The sequence below is a fragment of the Lycorma delicatula genome, chromosome 7 (genome assembly GCF_047948215.1).
Source record: "Lycorma delicatula isolate Av1 chromosome 7, ASM4794821v1, whole genome shotgun sequence".
Taxonomy (NCBI): Eukaryota; Metazoa; Arthropoda; class Insecta; order Hemiptera; family Fulgoridae; genus Lycorma; species Lycorma delicatula.
The window spans coordinates 115,281,733-115,307,465 of NC_134461.1; the positions used below are offsets into that span (position 1 = coordinate 115,281,733).

The 25,733-nt window shown below is 35.0% G+C and overlaps 1 protein-coding gene across 7 annotated transcripts in view; it reads right to left on the minus strand.

The window, feature by feature from the left end:
• Positions 1-25,470, minus strand: part of LOC142327389 (uncharacterized) — a 50,343-nt gene extending 24,873 nt beyond the window's left edge. Inside the window, exons 1-3 of one of the 7 annotated variants that reach the window (XM_075370411.1) lie at positions 25,265-25,470; positions 23,686-23,802; positions 17,147-17,324 (exon numbers count right to left, since the gene is read on the minus strand). In XM_075370411.1, coding sequence (XP_075226526.1) covers positions 17,147-17,302 — 156 coding nt within the window. In that variant the 5' untranslated portion in view covers positions 17,303-17,324; positions 23,686-23,802; positions 25,265-25,470. Of the gene's footprint in view, positions 1-17,146; positions 17,325-20,076; positions 20,144-23,685; positions 23,803-24,954; positions 25,206-25,264 lie in introns of those variants that run through there. The other 6 variants (XM_075370407.1, XM_075370408.1, XM_075370409.1 and 3 more) reach the window with 6 other exon arrangements.
• Between the last annotated feature and the right edge of the window lie 263 nt (positions 25,471-25,733).

The window sequence follows — 25,733 nt, forward strand, 5'->3', positions numbered from 1 at the left end:
ACATGAGTGAGAGAGTATCAATCGAACTTGCTAACTCAAAAGTGGTTACCAGTATTAGGAACGTAGTGCGGCGCTCTACCGCCAGTGAGAAGGGTGCACACACCCTTTTAAAATCACTTAGCGAAGTATTAAAGAATCAAAATGCGCAGTAGAACGAGGTGTTATACGAGAAGAAGATTTGACCAGTACGCTACGATGTGTAATATGTCTGAGCACATGCGTAAGTAGGGGATATGGGCATACTGCATGAAAATCCAATATGGCGGTCGTCCGCCATTTTGGATTCAAGATGGCGTCAATATGGTGGCCGTCCGCTATATTGGATTCAAGATGGCTGCCGTCCGCCATCTTGGAATGAAATTACTGATCCAAAATGGCGGTGGTCAGCCATCTTGGAATGTGACGTCTTTGATGCAGTAGCCTATCACCACCATATTGGAATGTCCCTTTTTTACTTTGGGAATTTCCCTATACCCTTAGCGGGATATTTGAAATTCGGCAGGGATACCAACTTGAGTAATATATTCGCTTTGAATATTATTTATAATAATTAATTCAAAGGTTGGTGGTACCGCTGTTGATCAGCTTGTTGTGTACCAGTCGGTTTGAATTTAAAAAATAAATAATATTCGAAGTGAAAAAAAACTTGGTCGGCTAAGACTCGAACCCGGTCATGACGGGACGCGACTGACTGACGCCTTAAACCAATCGGCTGCAGTGACTCCCAGACGTAGAGTGAAAAATGTTCTATATAAGCTGTGAATCTTAACGTCATATCACTCTGTACATTAAAACACACACACACACACACACACACACACACATATATATATATACATACACTCATGTACATACACACACACACACACACACACACACACACACATATACATACATACACACACCCAAACATACATACCCTACCTACTATACACACCTACATCCCCTCACTTTCGCCCAACCACCCGTGGTGCGGATAACCCCCTCTACTTTTATCTTCTACAAATCCATCATAATTATGTTAATTGTACGTTATATTAACGTTAACGTTATGTTAACTAGTAACATCAGTCATGTACATGCAATGTTAACATAACCGTAACATACGGTTAACGCTAACATAACGATAACGTTACGTTAACATAACAATAACAAAACGTTAGCATAACGATAAAATAACGATAACATGGCGCTAACGTAACGATAACGTTACGTTAACATAACAATAACAAAACGTTAGCATAACGATAAAATAACGATAACACGGCGTTAACATAACGTTACGATAACATAACGATAACGTTACGTTAACATAATGATAACATAACATAAGATAACGTTAACATATCGATAATATAACGTTACATTAACATAACGATAATATAACGACAAGATAACGATAACATGGCGTTAACATATCGATAACATGACGAAATCATGGCGTTAACATAACGATAACATGGCGTTACGTTAACATAACGATAACGTTACGTTAACAAAACGATAAGATAACGATAACATAACGTTAACATAACGATAAAGTTATGTTGACGTTGCATATACATGATGATGACTGATGTTACTACATTAACATAACGTTCAATTTACATAATGATGATGGATTTTCAGAATAAAACGTGGAGGGGGTTACCCCCACCACGTCTACGCTGATATAATAAAGGGGACTTAGATCTTTGACCTCGCATTCGCACAACGGTCATGGAAGGAGTTATCGAGTATCATGGCTTCCTCGGCAATCGAGGTGAGTTTATATTTAAAGAACTCGCTGTTGTCAGTAACAGCGGATGTTACATGATCATACATTTTCGTTCACCGTACCCGCGCGCTGAATTGAAATCGAAATACAGGCGGATGGCCGCTTGGTTAGAAAGAAATTATCACAAAATAGATTGGGAGTACGGTGACGTTGTATACAGCGATGATGTTATGAAGAAAATTTGTTTACAGTTCTCTACAATATACACAAAGGGGTTGAGAAATCTGAATTTTTGCGTCGATATCATAACGATGTTCGAATGATACAAGAGGACGCACCAAAGCCGAATTCGAATTACATCGCAACCTGTCCGTACCATAAACTACACCCAAGCGGAAAATGTGTGTTACAAACCGGATGTTTCTACACGGAGTGGTTGAAATTGTGTAAAAGGCCGTTAGATCTGGTCAGAGAAGCGGATCGTTTGAAAATACAAAAGTAAACAACAAAGAAGAATTGGCCAAGAACAGTTTTTACGATTTGTGCAAAAGATGTTGTTGGTTCAACAAATCGATTAACACGCACAATTTACCACAATGTAGGAATGCATCAAGGAAAACATCCCGCTGTCATTAGAGTCTATCGTACCTCGAAGAGGGCTGTCGCTGTAAATGATCAAACCACATCTTTGGTTGGAGGTCTCAATTATAGTTGTAGCCTTCCATCTTGGCTTAATGTCGGGAATATTATTTATGCTTGTTTTGTGGATCACATAAAATCATTCGCAAGAAAAAGAGTATAAAATAGAAAAAAACTATATAAAAATCGGATCGAGTGTTTTATAGTATGCCTCTAGGGGAGAGATAACACTCATGTAAAAAAAAATATCAACGCCCCGCGGTTGCTACCTCCAGGGTGGTGTGGAAATGCAACTAGTAAATAGGTACAGTTTAAAGATTTATGTTGATATAGCCACATCAGTGTGGTTAGTGTGCTATCGTTGTGTAAGGACGTTGCGATATCTGATTAAAATTATAAACGCGGCGTTCCTGCACGCTTTGAGTACGACTATTTAGATCGTTTCAATACGGTTAGATTGGTGTTCACGTATAACGCGACCTATGATGAAATTCACAGTCGGTTACAAGAATATCTCGATAGTTTGAAGATAGATACTGTTGATGGTATGTGTAGACATCGTATGGGTAATGGGGATGGGGTATGTTAAAAGACGGTTATGCAACAGACCACTTCATTCAAGTCGAGATGACGGAAGTGTCCACATGGTTGGTGTCTTTCTTACCAGGCGGACCGATAGCGGACCTAATTCATATAAAGAATATTCTCGACGTAGTGTACCCGACATCAATAATTACGGTGATCGATACTTTACCAAATACATTACTATTAGGTTTACCATACAGGACTAACGTGGAGGATATCGAATGCGAGGTACCGGGCATCATTGATTGGATTGTTGTGAGCGAGTGTGATAACCGTAAGTTTCTGGATAAAAAGTTAAACAAGTTAGACGATAGAATCGCACATTGGACGGTTACAAAGACATATTGATTCTGTGCAAAAGGTTATCGGATTTATAGTAATGATTATCGGGAAAACGTTTACCGAATTGGTTAACGAATTAAAATCGGTAACACGATACATGTGTAAACATTGTTTTATGATGCTTGTCGAACACTGTGATGATGATGATGATGTCAGATATGTCGGTCATGTAATCGAGTGTTATAAATTCGAATATTGCGGTCGAGGGTTACCCGAATACCTGTGCTCCTGCGAAATGGTTATTGGACACATGATGAAAGTTAAAGCGCTGTTACACAAAAACAAATTTGAATTACTATGGGAAAAGCTAACATCGTTGTCGTTGGCTTGCCGAGTTATCGATGAAACCGAACTCTATCGGTTATTTTTTTAAACATTTACCGAAAAGAGCGGTAGGGGTGAGGGGAAGGTGAATGACAAGTATCTACACTGCAGTCGATCATAAGTGCATGAGCTCTGCCAGTATGATGATGGATGCCTTATTATTTATTAACGTTTTCAACGATCAAGACTGTTTTCTCAAACGGTTACCAATAAAGAGGTTAACCGATCTTCATATCGGTATTGACTATGTATTATTGGACATGAGAAAAATACATACATCATACGGTGAGGTTCGCATTTGTGTCAACTTATACGACACCGATTCTGACAACGAACCGTATTGTTTTCACCTATTATTACCAACGAGCTATACAAACAAATTTACCGAAGAAGAAATGACTGTTGTACGACATCATTCGATGAAGCTAAATTATTACGGAGTAAAATATGACCATGACGACAACGGTGGTGTCACTTAAGATTTAAAATTAAGTTTAGACATGGTATTTGTCTAACATATGACAAGCAAGAAAAAACGATATAAAAACCGGTTCGAGTGTTTTATAGTAGGCCTCTACGGGAGAGATTTCACTTGTTAAAAAAAAAATCTCAACGTGCCGCGGTTGCTACCTCCTAGGGGGTGGTGTGGAAATGCAACTAGTAAATAAGTACAGTTTCAGGATGGGGATGTTGACATAGCCGCATTGGATTTGGTTATTTCTCCTATCATCATGTAAGGACGTTGCTACATCTGATTAAACGCGATGTTCGGTGACCTTTGTTGGTATTAACATATAGTAGTAACATCTCGACAAGTTTCTAGAATTACAGGATGTGCCGTTTCCGCTTATATACGCTTTTAAAAGTGCTGAGTATGCATGATCGTTTCTTAGAATTAAACGATATTAACACTGTTCAAGGTTATTCGTAAAATAACACGTGGCTTCAAAGTCGGTTTGGGTGTGGCACTTTAGACGGTTGTGACGTCAAGGTCAAACTATAGATAGTCGTTTGTGTATGGAAGTTTTCCTGTTCAAACATGTTCGAGGTCGACTGGATACGTAGGCATTGTAGGAGGGGATACGATGGTCTTGTATGGATGAAAGGGGTACGTCTTAGTTAGTTTTTTCATTCCATCGCTGTCGCTTGACTTGAACACTTACTACACAAATTATCATCGTTGTCATCACCATATACGCCAATATGTCGCAAACATTTATTCAGAAGATAATGCAAAGACCTCACCCAGCCAACTCTATCAAATCACAACTGTTGGTGAATTAATTATCGAGAAGAAATACGACATTTTATCAATGAATCGATGGACTACTAAATACGGTACTGTATTACGTGCACCCTTCAACGTGAGGGGATGATGCTGATGAAGAACGTAGTTTTTCTACCAAAGCGGTTCGCCGATCGTCTAAACAACGATGAGATTGACCAGCTAGTGGCAAATAAAACAAAATTAATATTCAAGGGGATTGTAGGGAAAACCTACAATGTCGTTTTCGAATAGGTATTTAATTAAAAATGAGCAGACGATAGAGGTATAGGAAAATAGTCCTTTTCAGGACTACAACACATAACACGTACAACACACATTCAATTTATTATACACAAAACAAAAAACACCTTAAACCCCCATACAGCAAATTTGTACTAACTATTAATGTTTTTTAAAAATTAAAAATGATAGTTTTTACAATTGCTATATGTAGTGATTCCAAGGCCCGTTACATGATCTGGCAATAGATTTATCTACTATCAGGTTACGTGACAAATGGTGAGAAGAGTGTTTAATAAATTAGTTTCTTTTTTTAGGTTATGGCGTGGGGGGATTACATAATCTTTAAAAATAGAGAATTTTTTGATTTGTGTTCAAAGTTGCTCATAACTGATACCACTTTCTTATGATAAAAAAATAGGCCGTTTCCAATTACTTACGCTATTAAAAGTGCTGAGAATGCGTAATCATTTCTTGGAATTACACGATAGTAGTCGTTTCTTACAAACAATACACGATTAACACACACTTTGTCATATTAATGATAATATACAAGTCTCAATTTTTGTTTTTACTCGTGGTAAATTTTTGAAGTAAACAACATAATTTTGTATGAGTGTTTTGTAGGTCTCCAGGGGAGAGATTTCACTCGTTAAAAAAATCTCAACGCGCCACAGTTGCTACCACCTGGGTGTAGGTGTGTATAGGTAGGTAGGTAGGTAGGTAGGGTATGTATGTGTTTGTGTGCATGTATGTATATGTGCTTGTGTGTGTGTGTGTGTGTGTGTGTGTGTGTGTGTGTATGCATATATGTGTGTGTGGTAATGTACAGACTGATATGACGTTAAGATTCACAGCTTATATAGAACATTTTTCACTCTTTACGTCAAGGAGTCACTGTAGCCGATTGATTTAAGACGTCAGTCAGTCGCGTCCCGTCATGACAGGGTAGGAGTCCTAGCCGACCAAGTTTTTTTCACTTCGAATATTATTTATTTATTTAATTCAAACCGTCCGGTACACAACAGCTGATCAAGAGCGGTACCAACCTTTGAATTAATTATTATAAATAATATTCAAAGCGAATATATTACTCAAGTTAATATCCCTGCAGTATTTCAAATATCCCGCTAAGGAAAAGGGAAATTCCCAAAGGGAAAAAGGGACATTCCAATATGGTGGTGACAGGCTACTGCATCAAGGACGTCACAATCCAAGATGGCCGACCACCGCCATCTTTTTTTTTTTAGGGCGAAAAACGATTGGTCGTTATCATCGCCCGGAAAATGAATAAATAAAAGTAAAAGTAAAAGTAATTAAAACTTAAAACTACTATCACAGGAAGCAAAATCCGGAATGGGTGTAAAAGGCCCATTCTCGGATAACAAAAACACTAACATGTAACTTAAAACTACGTTAAAAACTATCATATTAAAACTAAATAAAACTTAAAACTAAAAAAGGAGATATAACTTACAACTAATATCACAGACGAATTTAAAAACATGAAAAAAAACAACAAAATATGAATATATATATATATTAAAAAAAAATCCGATAGGGAGTGTAAAAGGCTCGCTACTCGGATAACAAAAACAATACATAGGACTAGAGTAATTAAATTTTTTGTATTAACCCTATACTACGCAAAAACAGAAACATCCGGTTTAAACCCTCTTTATCATTACACAAGTTACCACGGATGTTTCTGGGTAGTTTAAATTTACGACGCAATGCCGCATAACATATGCAGTCCACGAGTATGTAGCGCACAGTCACGCGGCAGTTGCATCGTGCGCATAGAGGTGGTTGTCCTCTTGTAAACAGGTACTCGTGTGTCCTATCCGCAATCGACAGAGAACTACTTCCTCACGCCGGGGTTTTCTGTATGAGGAGTCCCATGGTAACACAGAATCTTTAATCTGACGTTGTTTATTATCAACGGTAGCCGTCCAATCACCTTGCCACCTTGCTCTTAATAATTGTTTTACATAGTTAATGAAATCGGAAGTAGCAACTCGGGTGGTGAAAGGAGGCTGGTTACATGCTTCTTTGGCAGCGGAATCTGCATGTTCATTACCTGGAATCCCTACGTGGCTAGGGACCCAGCAAAAACTTAATTCTGTGTTGCGATTATTCAACTCAGCGATTGCGTTGTAAATTTCAATGACGATAGGATGTTTAAAATAAAAGTTTTTTTAAGGCTTGGATAGCACTACACGAGTCACTGCAAATAAGAATTTTTATATTTAGGGTTAATGATGTTTAGAGCCTTATTTATAGCGTATAGTTCAGCGGTAAACACACTCGTAATACCGGGTAGACCAAACATATAAGTTCTTTTATTAACAAATGCACACCCAACTGTATCGTTTTGTTTCGATCCATCAGTGTATACAACCGCGTCTGGTTTCATCTTGGAGAGAACACACTGAAACATTTGCTGAAAGACAATAGATGATGTTGATTGTTTATTGTATGTAGTCAGGTCAAAATTAAAATTTATAAGGTTTATTCTCCATGGAGGATATGAGCAAGGATACATAGGAAAGAATGACGGTGTGTCAGCATTTATATGCTGCAGCAGACACCAGGTACGGACACCTACAGGTGCAGTACGACGTGGATGATCCTCATACTTTCCTAGATTAGGATTTCTAAAGACCGAGTCAAGAGCCGGGTGATTTGGCTGTCCTCTGAGACGAGCAAAATAAGATAATAAAAGCTGGTCTCGTCTATCCCAAAGTGATGGTTCACCACAGTCTACAAGTAAGCTTGCGACAGGACTTGATCTAAACGCGCCTGTGGCAAGCCGAAGGAAAGCATGATGTACACTATCCAGCATTTTAAGCACGAATTGACGAGCTGAAGAGTAGGCGACACAAGCATAATCTAAACGGGAGCGAACAAAGGAATAGTAAAAACGTATCATATATGACCTATCGGCTCCCCAGTTGGTGTTAGTAAGGACTCGCATCATATCTAGAAGTTTGGAACATTTTGTTTTCAATTCTTTTAAATGTTTGACCCAAGTAAGACGGCTATCAAAAAATAAACCTAAAAACTTAACGTAAGTAGAGATAGTAATATTCTCACCGTTCAGAAATATTTGCGGAATAGAAGGGTTTCGTAGCCGAGAAAAAACTACACATTTTGTTTTTTCGGATGAAAATGTGAAACCAGTAATCCTGGACCAAGCTTCAAGGTGAGATATAGTGTTCTGCAGTAGTCTCTCTGCTGTAGGTGTTGAACGGCTTGCAATATAGATAGCAAAGTCGTCAGCAAATAGAGAACATGAGACAGGAGCCTGCACACATTTGGTAATATCGTTTATGGCTACAAAAAATAAGGTGGCACTTAATATACTACCTTGGGGCACTCCATTCTCTACGATGACACTAACTGAGAGCGAATCATCTACACGAACACGAGCCGTTCGGAGATTTAAGAATCCCCGGATAAAGGCAAGCATATTGCCCTTGATTCCCCATTCTTTGAGAGTGTTAAGAATACCACGTCGCCAGGCTGTGTCATACGCATTTTTTATATCGAAGAAGATAGCGACGAGGTGCTGCCGATTTAGGAAAGCGTTTTGTATGGCTGTTTCCAGCGACACTAAATGGTCAATAGAAGATCGTCCTTGTCGAAAACCACACTGTTCTGGAGATAGAAAACCATGTTTCTCCAAGTATTATGTAAGTCTGCGGTTTACCATTCTCTCCATTATTTTACACAAAACGCTTGTTAATGAAATAGGGCGGAAGCTTGAGGGGTTCGTTTGGTCTTTACCAGGTTTTAGTACTGGTATAATAAATGCTTCTGACCAGCCGGGTGGGAAGACTTGTTCGGAGAATAAACCGTTGAAAATATTCAAAAGTTGTTGTAGTGCCGAATTAGGAAGGTGTGAAAGCATGGAAAGGCGAATGTTGTCCGGTCCTGGGGAAGTGTCCCGTGAGTTTTTAAGTGCATGTAACAATTCTTTAAATACGAATGGAGTGTTTAATTCACCAACCGAATCACCAATGTTTAACAATAATAATTCTATTTGTATCTTGTAACGTTGAAAATCGTTATTATATGATGAGCTGAGAGACACCGAGCGGAAAGATTTTGCTAGACTATTTGCCACTTCCGAGGATGATGAAAGGAGTTCTCCTTCATCAATAAGACCAAGAATAGATTGTTTCGGTGATCCGAAAATTGCACGAATTTTCTTCCATACAGTAGACGGTAGTGCGTGAGATAGTGCTCACGTATTTCGTCCATGAATTCCTCTTAGCGTCCAAGAATACTCGACTGCACACCGCTCTAGCCCTGCGGTATAAATTTAGATGTTCTGTTGTAGGCCTACGATTAAATTTTCGTAGTGCCTGCCGTCGATCCCTAATAGCATATTTGCAATCATCGTTCCACCATGGAACGAAAGGACGTCTAGGATTACCCGATGTTTGTGGGATATATCTGTTGGCATTCTCAAGTATCATGGACGTAAAAGAAGAATATTGGTCGAGGATGTTCGCTTCATCGTCATACTGAGATTGGAATGCTTTATGGTATCCGTTCCAATCTGCCTTTTCAACAATCCATCTTCGTGGCCTTCTCTTAATCTCGCAGTCTACACCGAAACCAATAATAATTGGTCTATGATCACTGCCGTGAAAGTCATCACAAACAGACCAATTAAAATGAGGGAGCACATTCGGTGAGCATATGGAGAGATCAAGGTTAGTTACAGTACCAGTTGATAAGGACATGAATGTGGGTGATCCATTATTCAGTAGGCAAAGGTCAAAGTCTTGTCTCAATCTGTTTATCATATTTCCTCGAGTGGAGCAGAAGGTTGAGCCCCAGGAAATATGATGGGCATTGAAGTCTCCTACTATTAACGATGGAGATGGTATTTGCGTGAGGAGATTTGATACATCTAAAGCACTGAACTCAGTGTTCGGTGAGAGATACAGATTGCAGCTATGCAATTTGAAGGGAATAGATACCTTTACTGCAATAGCAGGAATGACAGTGGTTAGTTGAATTCTTGTAGCAGACACCCCATTCTTCATGAAAATCGCTACTCCACCACTCTCCCTACTGTCTACTAGGCAGTCGTATCTCTCACAGAAGTATCCTCTGAGTGTAATTGGGTCATGTTGTAGAAGGTGAGTTTCTTGGAAACACATGATTATGTGTTTATGATCATGTGCGTGCGCTAGTACTCTAATATCTTCAATGCGGGACCGAATACCTCTAACATTCTACTGAATAATTTTCATAAGTGTAAAAAAATAAATAAAAAAATTAAGTTTCGGAAATTATATAAAAATTAGTTGTAGGTAATTCGGTTTTTATTTTTTGAATTTTTTATTTTAAAGAACTCCGATGCCCAAGGGTCGGGTGGTTGGTTCTTCAACCATATCCTCCAGTATGGTGGTGGTGATGGTGGTGGAGATTTATTTGAATGGGATGCTGCAGTTAACATCCCAGAGGTGGTGGTTATGTGGGTTCCCTTTACGGGGAGCTTATTAGGTGGCTTACTGCCAGCTGTGATAGTCGCTACTCGTGCCGGTACGACTTTGGGAGCAGGAACTTTCGTGTGTATCACACTGTTGGATTCACTAACTGCGATGAAAGACGTTTTCTTCATCTTTGTCAGCTCTGAGATAGTGGCTGTAAGTGAAGCTATTTGATCAGAAAGCATCCGAACAAGTTTTTTAAGCTCATTGCAGGATCCGCACTGCTGATTATTAACATTTGTAGGAATTTGTTTAGATGTAGCGGTGGCAAAAGATACATCTGGTTTAACCAGGTTCCGTGAATTATTTAACTTTTTGTATTCTCTTCGTGCGGCCGGGAAAGAAAGCTTTTGCTCCGTACAGATTTTGAGAATTGCCTTTTCTTCTTTACAGATTGGGCAATCTCGGGAGCGGGCTGTATGTGGACCACTGCAGTTTGCGCATTTTTCAGTTTCTTCACAGTTAGTGTCATTGTGACCTTCTTTAGCACATCGAGCACAGATCTCAATTTTTGTACAAGATGTTGTGTGACCAAAACCTTGGCATCTGAAACATCGCCGTGGGTCGGGGGTACCGCCATCTGGGATCAGTAACGTCATTCCAAGATGGCGGACGGCCGCCATCTTGGATTTTGATGCAGTATGCCCATTCTCCCCTACTCGCGTAGGACAGCGATACTACCATATGGTCATACATTCTGTCTAGATTGTACTCGTAATTTAATTTAATACAACCATCCATGTGGTTTGTGTAGACAAGAAGTGACTGGATATATAAAAATTTATTTCAACTAGTCACCTCTCCTTTTTTCCCAGACTGTCCTTTTCAGGACAACACATTACACAAACAACACAAAATTACACACACACACACACACACACATACACAAAACAAAAAACACTCTAAACCCCTATATAATAAATTGCATGGGGGTTTAAAAAAAACTATATTTATTTACATTTATTGAATGCAGTGGTTCCAAGGCCCGTGACACGATATGATATTGGATTTATCCACTATCAATTGTGTTAAAAATGGTGAGGAGAGTATTTAACAAAAACGGGTTTAGTATTTTGTTGTTTTTAAAACTTCTCGCGAGCGTCTTAAGTCGTTTGCTAACGACAATAAATTCGTTTGTGCTTCAGCATTCGGCGTGAACGGTTGATCAGAACAATATTTCATTGTGTGTACAGATTTTGTTACATCATATTTTTTATAATTACTGTAGTGTCTCCATTCGTTATTCTACGAAACGTACAGGCAAACGTTAGGTTTTCGGTCTAAAATACCACAACAAAGATCCGTACCGGTAATGAGTCTCGAATGATTTAAGTTCTAAGGATTTACTTTCAGACCGGTTTATGTCGTTCTACATCGTTGTGATATAGGTTCGGGTTGTTGTCATCAGAGTCCTGAATTCGTATGTCAACCAGATGTTGATGGTATCGAAGAGGTGATGTTAGAAATTAACATCACAGTACAGCTTATTAATAACACTTTGAAAATGTATCATAGAAAAATTGTAGCTTCAAATCATACAAAATGCACTTGTCAGGATATCACCAGACCTATCAGATGAATTTTTCCGCATCGTGGAGGAGAGGTTGTGACGTTCTGATTGGTTGATAGCAGGGTGTGGTAATTGTGTGTGATGGGGGGGGCTTATAAATATAGCGTAACTGAGTGAAGTAGTTTATTCGTTGAGAAACGTTCAAGGTGCAAACATTATGAATCAGTTTATTGAAGATGTATGTGTGCGCGTCAGTGACCAACGTGTGACGCCTGTGTTTTAAACTAAAACACAGTAACGTAGTATATATTGTCGATTTATCTGAACATGATTTCGATAAAAATGGTGATAACTTGATCGTAACGGTGATTTTCAATGACGATGATTTCGGATATGGACGAAAATATTATTGCGAATTTGAATGCGGTGAAAAATCTGTCGCTCTTATTCACACCAAACAGGTACTGTTTTCTGGATTCTACGGTGACGACGGTAAAGGCGTTCAAATTAAATCGTTCGTCGAATATGAAGTTGAATGCGTCGACGTTAAAAGATCTCAATACGTCACATCGAAAAAATAACGTACTCGCTGTAAACCTGTGCTGCAAATGAAAAAAGGAAGAGTACTACCGCTAATGTAGCGTCGGACTTTTCTTCAGGACACGCGATGAGGTAGATTGTTCTCACAACGGTGGTGATGATACCCAACCGCTGTTGGTGGCGTACGACACAAACGAAAATTCAGAAATCGATTACGTTAAAACCAATCGATATATGAGAGGAGGTCATATCGCTTCTCTTTATTTTATTTTACACAAGAATACGAAACGAAAAGAAGACGAAGAAAACCGTCCATTGATTCGAATTTTTTAATTTGTACGATGTTTAAATAAGTCCTTTTAAGGACTACAACACACATTACACAAACATCATAAAATTGCACACATACACAAAACAAAACACTTTAAACCCCCATACAAAAATGTGACTAACTATTGTTTTAAAAAACTATATTTAATTACATTTATTGAATGCAGTGGTTCCAAGGCCCGCGACATGATCTGATAACAGATTTATCTACTATCGGATTATGTTGCAAATGGTGAGGAGTGTTTAGCAAACTTAACATCCCGGTCTTGTAAAGAAATATCATGAAGACGTTTTCATTTCTTAAGATATATAGTCGAGTATTTTGTAGGCCTCTACAAGAGATATCAATCGTTAAAAAAAATTCTCAACGCGCCGCGGTTGCTATTTCCTGGGTGGTGAGGAAATGCAACCATTTATTATTTTTTTTCTTTACGTACATTTTTATACACAACTATGAGTCTCTCTTTATTTTTGTTTGGGGTAATTTTTATAGTATCCAACTTAAGTTTTAACTTATATTTAAAATCATTTGCATTTTTTTGGTACGAGTGTTGGCCTACTGGGGAGAGATTTCACTCTAAAAAATCTCAACGCGCCACGGTTGCTAACTCTTGGGTGGTGTGGAAATGCAACAACACTAAACCCCCATACAGTAATGCAAGACTTTTTTTAGAAATAAAATTTAAGTCGATCGGCATTATTGGATGAAGGTTCCAAGACCTGCGACGTAATCCAATGTCAGATTCACAATCTGTTGTCGAAGTACACTCGCGAATGGTGAGGAGAGTGTTTTTAACACATAAATGCGTTTCGTAACTTTTTTCTTTTGCAGATCCAGACACAACTGGATTTAACCGGTTTCATCAACACACACACGATTTATTAGTGACTCGATAATTATCAAAAAACTTTCCTAATCGTATCCACTCTTCTTAGAATCGACGATCCAGTTCGCACGTACACACTAACGGTTGGTGGGCACGCGCCGATTCGAATTCCAGCACTGCGATTGGACGGTCGACTTCTGTCGAGCACCGCATCTCGCACGTAAACACACGCGCAGAAACCGCCTCCCGGTGCACGATTTACGACGAGAACCTCTCTCCATCGCAGTGACGCCTCCCGGTGCAATCGTCACCACGACCAGGAAATCCTCGAGATCAGGTTGGCAACACTGGACAGCTTGATAACACTGGCGTACTAGCGCCACTGACGTCACATGATGGCCACTCCCCGCCATCTTACAGATGTCACGAGATGGCGACCAATCTTTGATTTTGGCGCTACTACGCCTTGCGTTCTACTTAGTTTCAGATGAAATATGAACTAGGACTAAAACTAGATTAGGTTAAATCAAATAATTAGAAATTATTCAAATTAAATAATAAGTAAGATATTTCTAATGTTATTACTAAAGTAAAATTTCTTAACATGTATCAATTCATATTATCCATAATGAAATAATTCAAATTTCTGATCAAGAGGATGCTGCAGTGAATTTTATGGTGCTGTGCTATTACACAGACAATGATAATCAAGATGTATTAGTATAACATAAATTTTGAGTGACTTCCGTTATTAAAGATAAATCCATCATGTAAGTCTAAATTATTATTGTAACAATTATAGGATCAAATCACAACTACAAATACAGACAATATAAACTTCTAAGAGCGTGTGTCGTCACCATCAGTTTCTGTCTTAGCAAACCAATGCTGTTGTTTAATTTTGAATTATTTCAATTGTAAATTTTATTTTTATAGTAATAGTGTGTCCAACATTAATTAAAATTTGTATAATTAGTTTCAAAAATAGAAAATAACAGGTATGAAGTTTGGTGTTAGTAGTATTAGGAAAAACATTTTGTGATAGGTCGAAAAAATTAAGATGTGGTTAAAAAATAAACTTGACTTCTTTGGTGGAATGACAGAATTTTAGCCTTTTATCTGGAAGGCCCTAAGTTTGAAACCCAATCAGAAATGCTTCCCCACAATACAAAATGTACAATCCATCCCACATACAAGATTTAAGCTTATATCAAAAATCAATCACTAAAAAAGGGGAACAAATTGCCATACTTCTCACAAAGATCATAAATGCTTTTGAGAAGCAGATACCACAGAAGCTATTTATAATAATCACACATATTATAGTGATAATCGAGTATCTGTGGAGAAGCAAAAAAAAGAAATGATTCCTAAGGACGCACTACCCAGTCCTTTTAGAAACTGCTGACACACCCAATAACTAATGACAGAAATTGTCTTCATACTAAATCTGAAGCTAACATAGTTCAGGAATACAGCTGAAAGCAATAGAAAATAGCTGTAGGTGTATTTTCTGAAGAAATGATTTTTATTTCTTTTCTTTTTAAAAATCAACAGACTAAAAATTCTACTGTCCACCTGGATTAATTATTATGGAAATAAAATAGTGTCCCAATTGAATTTCCAGGTAGGGACTGTTCATAAGACTATCAGAGGTATAAAAAGTACAGTATTCTTTTACTGCTGCATGTTAAAATGTTAAGTTAGAGTGGTAGGCAAGGTAATTTCAAAAACATAATTAACAAAGCTAGAACTAAATATAGTGAGAATTAGTGAGGTTAAATAAACAACAATTTTGATCAGGGAATTGGAAGAAATCAATAAAAAAAATTAAAAATGGAAATGTAGTAATACTAATAATATGGAATACAAAAAAATATTAAATAATAATTCTTAAAATTTAATAATAATAATACATTAGAATGAATATAAGAATAATTAAGAGAGATTATGACAACATACAAGACAAAGTATGATACAACAACTTGCCTCAGTTTACAAACCAATTGTGGCTTTGTCTTAATATGACTCATACAAACCATTAATAGCTGAGCCCCCTGAAATTAGTTTAAACCAAAAACCCTTAACATATTCTATAATTGGTAAAAACAAAATTTAAGTTTTCTTAAGTGTTTAAGTTGTTATGGATTCATCAAAATAAAGATTTAAATTTTACATGATATTTTTGATACTGAAATTACTTTCCAGTTCATTAATTTTGATGTATTATTTATTCATAAATGAAAAATCCTTATATGTTTTATTTTAATAACTAAAAATTTAAAACCAAACATATTTAATTTTGAATTAAAGATTTGTAGTTCCCATCTAGTGTGATGATATAACCAGCTAAGTTATCTACTTACAATTAACACAAGTTTTTTTTTCCTTTCTTTAAACACCCCCAAGGCAACCAGTCCTCGCCATTAGGCAAAACACAGTCACCTCGGAGTGTCGTGGCAGCAGTCTCTGCCCACCCTAGCTAGCCCCCTTCTGAGGCTTTAACATAAATACCCTGGAAATATACATCATTTATGTTAATAATTAAATGATAATATAATTATTAACATAATAAATCATAATATATATATATAGTTCCTATTTGAACACAATGATGATCAAGGAAAATAACACATAATAGATAGTTAGGAGCTATTGTAACAATCAAATAACTTTTGGTAAAATATGTAAATTTTTATGCCATGAAAACTAATGTAAAAAGCTTTGCAGTGGGTGGTAAAAATTGTCCAACAAAAAAAATGAAATACATCTTTTTTAAGAGAATAAGAGGAAGGGTCACTCATTTTTCCTTTAAGAATGAATGACATTCCATACAACGATCATTAAAGGGCCATTCGAAGTAATCCAATGAAATTAGAACTGCATCACAATTCTAAAAAGATTTTCTGAAGGCAAGCTTCCCTATATTTAGAAAGTGATTCTGTTTCATTCCCATAACTATGTGTACTAAAAGTGTAATCATTTGAATATGTTTCTATTGAACTTAAAAAAATATAGTTACTTAAATTGTGCATAATAGAATTATTCAGCAAGCAGGGATATCTTCCTTTTTTCAGGAAGAAAACATATCATGTACCTTCTTATTAATCAACAAGAGCATAACTTTCTAACGAAAACATGATAATTTTTTGATAGTGTTTCTACAAAGCACTACCTGTAATTATAAATAATATATGATAAGTCTTGTTCTATTTTTAATTCAGTTGAGCGGCATGAAGCAAACAACTTAAGTACTTAAAACACTACATCAAAATATGAGAACTACAAAGAGATTAAGTAAAAATAATGATTTACTTTGTTGCTAACTGGTGATGTAGGAGATGTTTGAGTAATTTTGCTTATACCAGGACTAACTGGAGGTGTAACTTGTCCATATTGTTCACCTAATCGGTGGTCTTCTTCTAATGGTACTAACTGCTGAAGTTCACATTCCTCTTCAGGTTCTGCCATTTTTAGTTCTATAATAACCTAACTAAAAAAAAAAAAAAGACTTGTAAAGACTTATAAATCAATCAAATAAATGATAACATATTTCAACAAATAACTAAGGATATCTACTGATAAAAGAAAATTAAATATTGTTTTGAATAAATGTCTATTAACATATACTAAGATACTTCTGGAAAGTACCACCATTGCAAGTAATCTAGGATCTAAAACAAAATCAACAAATAATGCTTAGAAATTATTTTCTGGTAAATACAAAATCTCTTATTTCTCTTGAATACACTGCACTGTCCATAAAATAAATTAAAGATTTCAAAATGAGATTTCTAAGATATTTTTTTTTTAAATTAACATTTTAACACAGAGATACAAGAAGTAGATTTGTAGAAGCTCAGAAGAATTATCTGAATGTCGGCTATCTTATGATAAAATTCATAATTAAATTATCATATTAGCCCATAATCAGGTCACCAGGCTGATCAAGTGGTTAACTCACAGCAAATCAGTTATTTTCAACAGCTGATTTTCAAAGTCGATGGTTCTGAAGTTCAAATTCTAATAAAAGTTAGTTAGTTGCTTTTATACTGAATTGAACACTAGATAGTGGATATCGAAGTACTTTGGTGGTTGGGGTTCAATTAACCGCATGACTCAGAAATGATTGGCTTGAGTCTGTACAAGACTATACTTGACTTATATGTCGTACATACCACCTCATCTCATTGAATGGTGGGGGGGGGGGGTGTCAAGTGTACTAGTGCAGCTATCAAGAGAAGATTATTGCCTCGTCTCAAATTCTTCCGAGTGGCTTTCACAGCTCTTGTCGAGGGTTTCAAAAATCTTGCCTCACTGCCTAAAGAAATAACTGTAGCTCAGAAACCGGCCCTAGCCCTGATGCAACTGTGTAGGTATGCTGAGGTGGTCAGGGGCAGACATGAAACACCAGCCTGTCCTCTAAGAAACCTGAGATTGTGTTTGTTAATAGGGTGGAGGGCTTGACTGTGTCCAGCAGTCAGCTGAAGAAAGACCTCCAGATTGCCCTTCGGGGTGACTGGAAAGGTCTAAAAACAGGAACATTAAACAGACTGGTAAGGGATTAGTTGTAGTGGTGGATGATACAAAGACCATTCATGCAATTGGAGATTCCACAGTGGTTAAGCGATTGAATCTGAAAACAGACCCGAAGAGAATGCATAGGCCCCGTATTATAGTCTACGATATTGACCGTAACCTGACCGACGAAGATGTTTTGTCCCTGATTAGGGAGCAGAACACTGATTTGGATGAAGCTGTCTTCCGGCGAGACTGCAGGTTGGTGTTTAAAATGGGTAGACATGATACCCAGAAATATCACGGAGTCTTTGAGGTAAGTTCTGGTCTCTTTCAAAAATTTACGTCTGCAGGCAGACTATTTATCGATGAGGGGGGTGCTAGCTTATTGTTCACTAGTTGAACAGATTGCAACATACAGATTAGGGAAAAAATGATATTATACAAATGATGTATGAAAAATTTATATTAACGTAGTTTTTAATTGAAAAATGTTTTTACTCTACTGAAGTGCTCCTTTACCTCCTTAACAATAAGTAAGTAAAGTAGACAGAGGTTTAGGATTATAAGATTCGATTATTAAACTGGATCCATCGCATCCAGGTTAAAAATGTTTTATGAATATTTAAAAAGAAGGTGTAATACCTTGCAATAGTCCCAAAATAATTGTATTTTTTAATAGATTTTACTCGTTTTAAGGTGAGTGGTATCAAAATCCTTATGTAAAAATAAGTTTATTTTGCAGCGATTGAACAGTTGGTGGACTTATGAAACAAGGTCATTTCTTGAAAAATAAATAAAAAATTAACAACTAAATACTAGTAATTTCTAACGCTATTCATAAGCAGTGTTTAGATTACTGAATTAGTTGTAACCAGTTTGAGTGCAAGGAAAACAATGTTCAATCTTAAAACACAACTGATTGAATTAAATGAAATATTTATTTATCTTATTGCTAATATTATAAATAGTGAGTGTTTAATCACTCGTATAATGTTTTAAATTCTCAACATGGCAACAGACAAAAATTATTAATTATAGTTACTAAAAAAATGAAGAGTGACATTAAAATTGATCCAGAAAATATAATTAAAAATTAGAGTTAATTAAAGAACTAAATAGAAAAATTCAAGAACTTAAAAGTCGCAATGAAGATTAAATGAAAAAAATTCTAAATTGAAAAAAAAACCATAGAAATCCTGAAATGGCAAAAAAATTTATTTTGTGGTATGGAAGAAAGAAGAGATTTTAAAACCTTAAAATAAATTATTGATCTGGCAAAAAGTATTTAATATTGATTTAAAAGACAAAAATTTAAACTAAATTAGGAGACTATGAAAGTTACCTTTTTTCTATTTAGCCTCCAGAACTACCGTAAGATATTACTTCAAAGGATGATATGTATAAATGTAAATGAAGTGTATTCTTGTTCAGTCTCAAGTCGACCATTCCTGAGATGTGTGGCTAATTGAAACCCAACCACCAATGAACGAACACTGGTATCCACGATCTAGTATTCAAATCCATATAACTACCTACATCTACCTTTTTTGTTTTCTTTCTTTTCCCCCTCCCATGGGTTGGACCCACAATTGAGTATAACATTACTCTAAAGGGAGTGTACATTACCCTAACAGGCCTTCCCACCTACCGGCTTAACATCTGGCATGGCAGGTTGGCTTGCCAGTTACATCTTTTATTTGCACCTGCATCTAACCTATACCTACCTGTATCCGTATAACTCCCTTTACTAGGACTTGAACCTTAGAACTCTTGACTTCATATGAAAGTTACCTGAAAAAATTTCAACAGTTACTGTAGTATGGTTTTCTGTTATAAAAAGAATGATTCTATGAAATGTATTTAAATTAAAAGGTAGCAAAACTTTCATTATGCAAGATAATGATGAGAAAATGAATCAGAATCACATCAAATTGATGCCTATTTAAAGAAAAGTAGAATAAAGAGTAAAACAGGAGCAGGGTCTGGTAATAAAGAATAAATATTATGGATACCACCTGGTTATAAGGATGTGCACGGTCAATGAAATAAAAAATCATAAATCAGATTCCATGATAATACCTTACCAGTTTGGAGAAGAAAGCAGTCAAACATAAGTAGTCAAACTATGCTAAATGAAAATTTTTTTTTGAGATAGAAGCAATTTTGAATTACCAAAAAAATACGTTAAAATCTATAAATTCTCAATTTGAGTATTTCTGGTATAAAACCTAACTTTTCAACTTTTAGAGATTTTTTTTGTGTAAAAATAAAGTTTTTTTAATTATCTGAAATTTTTTTTAAATGAAATTAAATTCAAAGAAAATTTTGGGGATTATAATATAAAATGAACACAAACTAATGAATTTTATTTTTAGTATAGGTGGAAGAATTGAAAGTACATTATGTTTCAAATTATGTAAAAGTATTAGCAAACTGAATAGTTTCTGTAATTTATCAAACTAGTTGTTCAGATTCATTTGTTTTCTTTATCCTCTGCTTAATGTAAACATCTCCTGTCTTCTTATTTGTTATTGAACCAGCTGGTGTTAATTATTGTTAAAACCATTAATAGTATAATTTTTACTTCCCTTTACATGGTGAACCAATTAACATTAAAATGTATATCTGTGTTAGCGAGAATGTTTAATATTCTATAAAATGTGTAATTAACCTAAATGTTATGATGACTTAATAATTGATTAACAACTAGTTATTCTGGCATTACTTAATGTACACAGTTTACACAACCAACGAATTGCTCTGTTGCTGAAATTGTTGTTCATTATTTTTTTGGTCCTCCAGGCTGGATTATTATGATTAAAATTCAATTTTGATTGGTGATCTTCAAAATAATTATATTATGAATGAACGAAAATATTTTGGAGTTTACATTGAAACTGGATTTGTAATTTACATTAACACCATTATCTACATAGTGTTAAAAACACAATGGCCAATAAACAAAGTAAAACACTGTTTTTTGGCCATATTAGTTAAGAAATACAATGAAGGGCTCCATTACAAGAATTGGATTATTTGCAGATGTAAATATAAAGAACATTGTGTAGCAACAGCTAACAATTAAAATTGCAACCTATCAATTTACCACTGTTTAAAGATGACATTCTTGAATGGCCTCATTTTAATGATTTAATTCACATTCAAAGAGATTTCAAAAATTACATTAACATTTGTCACTAAGAGAGAAGCCTTTAGTCATTATTAAAAATCTTCAATAGTTATTTGATAATAAATTCATGATTGCATATTTTGTTGAAAGTATCAATTATATCTTCTATTTCATTTGTCAACTTACTTAAAGAAATGTAACTTACAGTTAACATGCAATAAGTACAATATATTTTTATAAGTACTATATTTCCAATTCAGTATTGGGACTACAAGTACTAGGACATTACAAACAATCCATTTAAATTTCATCACAAGCATCCTTCTTGAAAGGTTAACAAGATTCATAAACATAATGTTAGTTATTCTGGTATTAATACTTACGTATTAATGCCATCGCAGCTACAGCTTTATTTAAAATTAAGTATTTATTTTATTGAGTATCTTTATTAATTTTAATTAATGGTTATTTATATTTATTTTATTTTATAAATATAATTTAACCAAACTTAACCTATGCTCGCTAGCGAGCGAAGCGAGCATAGGTTAAGTTTGGTTAAATTATATTTATAAAATAAAAATAACCATTTATTAAAATTAATAAAGGGACTGTTTTCAATCTGATTTCCACTGAAATCCGATTGACTACTTTGTTTTTAAATAAAACTGTGGCTACGGTGGCGTTAATATGTAAGTACTGTTATTCTAGATCTTGCATGTTTTGTAATTTCAATCAATTGCAAAAATGAAAAGAATTTTTAAACTTATCCAATGATGGAATTTAAACTTATGCAAGGTCAACACACTCATTCAAAATTTATTCTAAATTAATGATTTTAGAAATGACTAACAATTAAAATGTAATTTTGTCTACTGCTGCATTCACCTTTATGCAAGAATAACTATGTATACTTAATTATACTTATAACTACTACTAAACTTGTAACTATAAATATAATACTTAACTCACCACCCAATATTTAAGCCTGTGACTCTTTACTAAAATGAGAATTGTCCTCTAATGGTTTTATCGCTTATCCTATTAATTGAGCCTGTTTCCTTTATTATAATTGGGCCTATATAATTTATTCTCAATAATACTTGACTTAGAATTCATAACTGTTAATTCATAACATTATCTTCTATTTCAATGGTTGCTCCTTTAAAGCAAATAACACTACCAAGGCTTCAAATTAGCTGGTTTATGGCTCTGAATATACATATTGATGAAATGAATTTGTATTCAGATCAACAGTAACATTGTCCTAGGTTCATGGACATTCATCTGCTTGAAAGGATGAAGTGCGCTGGTCATCTAACAAGGGAATTAAATCAGATCCTTGCCTTTTTCATATCTCGACATGTACATTTTAGTGAATTAAACTAAAAATTTACAGTTTCTTTCATTTCTAACCAGAGAATAATCATTTCACTTGATCCATTTCTAGATGACTATTATGAATGGGAGGTAGATTACAACACTATATTAGCAAGTTAAACATCCTATTATCCTACACTCAAAGGCAAACTATTACTGCTGGGCATTTGTCTTTTACATTCTGGTACACAGACACATCATTCATTACACCAGAGATATTGGGTCTTAAATGCTAAAACAAGCATTTCAACGATCACCGTTTTCATTCATTTTAATGTGGAAACTCTTCCACTGTCTGTGCAATGGACTATGGAGGTCCACTTATGATTTGTCATGGCGGGCAGCAGTGCAAAGCCTTAATCTTAATCACCCTTTTTATACGCCTCAGTACCACGGCAATTAATTTAGAATTGTATGATTTAACTAGTCATTCATAGCAACTCTCATACCTCATGAAGGGGTATTCCAACACAAATATCTCAGATAATTGTTCCAACTTCTGTTCTGCAGAGAATATTTTGTACGACCTTCTTAAATTTGGAAAATCTAAAATTAACATTCAAACCTTTTCAGCCAAATGAAACATATCATGGTCATTTATTCCACTTTACTTGCCCTATTTTGGTGGCTTATTACAATTTTGATTGATATTACACTTTTAATTTATTGTATTTTATTAAAATGTGCTTTAAATTGTGATTTACATTATGGTCATAAATGTTGATACCTAGATGCATGCATATGCAGACTAACACACACACACACACACACACATGCATCATAGATTATATAATGGATGTGACAAATAATGTGCAACATCATTTACACTTTCTAGACGAAGACTATCTTCATTATCTCTGGCAGAAAAATAAATAGGATTTTCCTTCGTGCAATCTGCCTATCTCAAATGGAAATTTGGAATTCACAAAGGTTTATCCAGGTCCTGAAAAATTGCAGACCTGTGAATATGTTAATACTTAACATGTTACTAATTGAGAATGTTATTAAAATTTTATTGTATTGTTCTTTAAATTGATTTATTTATGGCCATAAATCTTATATATTATATAATATTTTGTATATTTATCTTGCTCATATGCTCTTCTAATCCTCTACTAAATGTGCAATGTCATTTACAACTTCTAACAAATCACAAGATTATGGTTACAATAAAGTTTATGTACATTAAATTTAATTTAATTAAAAATTAAATTTTTATACATTCACTATTTTAAACATAAAATATACTTGGTTTATCATTACTGAAGCATATGATTTATTATATTTGTAACATGAAAGTGTATATATGTGCTAGCCAAAATGTTTAATATTCTATAAAATGTATAATTAACCTAAATTTCATGATCTAATATGTTTAATGTGTAACTGATTTAAAATTAAATTGTTTTAATGTAAATTAGAAAAGTGATAAATTGGTTGTAGATTTTTTACGCATAGTTAAAATTTTAAGGTTTATCATTGTTGCAATTTATCTTGCTGCCTTGTTAAAGCTTTTATTCTATTTAATATAGATTTGTACATACATTTGTGTACACACTAGTTTTTTTTTCTTGTAAATTAAAATGAACAATTGTAATACTCAAGTCTACTTGAAACCTTAACCTCCATGTGCTGATTAAATGTAAAGAATCATTTGGGGTTGAAAGTTCCCAAATTTATTTTGTTTAAACTATACTCTATATGGGCTGCACTACATTTCTACCAACCACAAGCTATTGTATAAAGGATAAAGCTCAAAACTTTGAGACAAGATCTGAATATTAGAAACCAGGTTTGGACAGAAGGGCAGGTTATTATAACCTGTCACATCTCTGTAGTAACTATAATTCTGTTTAAAAAATGAATTTGGCCAAGTGTCCAACTTAACTCTAATCTCTCTCCACAAATGGATTAGCATCTGAATTGACTAGCGTACTCATAAAATGTGCACATGGGTTACATGGTGTACATGTGTAGGTAACATTTAATTCTATAACAGAATTCTTAACACGCATTCTTGTTTGTGCCTGAATACAAACACTGTAGCCCCATGCAAATTTAAATGTTTAACCTACAAAAAAATATAACAATTTACCTCCCACTTCCAGAATTATTGGAGAGAAAAACAAACTTGTCCAAATATAATCAGGCCTAACCTATTCAATTGCGTTATCGCAATTTTGCCTAAACAAAGAATCCATTAAATATTTATAATTTATGTTAGCATCAATTACTTTTGTCATATAAAACTAACTAAATGTTCAGAAACTATAATTTCAAGTATATTTCTTTTAACATCTATAATTGCACTAAGTACAATTCATATATAAATTGTACAGATTATGCATGGTAATCCGACACAAAAATGCATGGCTTCTCAAACAAAAATTACAATTAAATCTCACATTTTACGAAGATGTTGAAGCTTGCACTGTTCAATCTGTACACAAAATGCTGTTTCAAACTGATACTACTACACTGTAACTCTGTAAATCCATTTATACTGATTTCAGTTGGCTTATCTAGTGAAGAGTAAACAAAGTTGCGTTAGTGCGAGGGAATTCATGACTGCGAGTCACGACCCGTATCATCAATGTCGATTCACTACTCATGATTCATTAGATAATGCTACACAATCAGCAGTCGTGTAATCAAATTTTGTCTGATTAGTTCTATTAAAACCTTGATCTTTTCATATGATCACTATTTTGCTCGTGTTAATATAATGTAATTTTTTTTAATTTACTGGATCGTGGTAGCAGTGTGTAAGTTCTAACATACAGATACCGATTCAGCTGAAAATAGTGCACGATTGTCCTCCGGAAATGGCAGCGAAAGTGCCCTTTAGTCGTACGAAAAACAGTTCAAATGCTT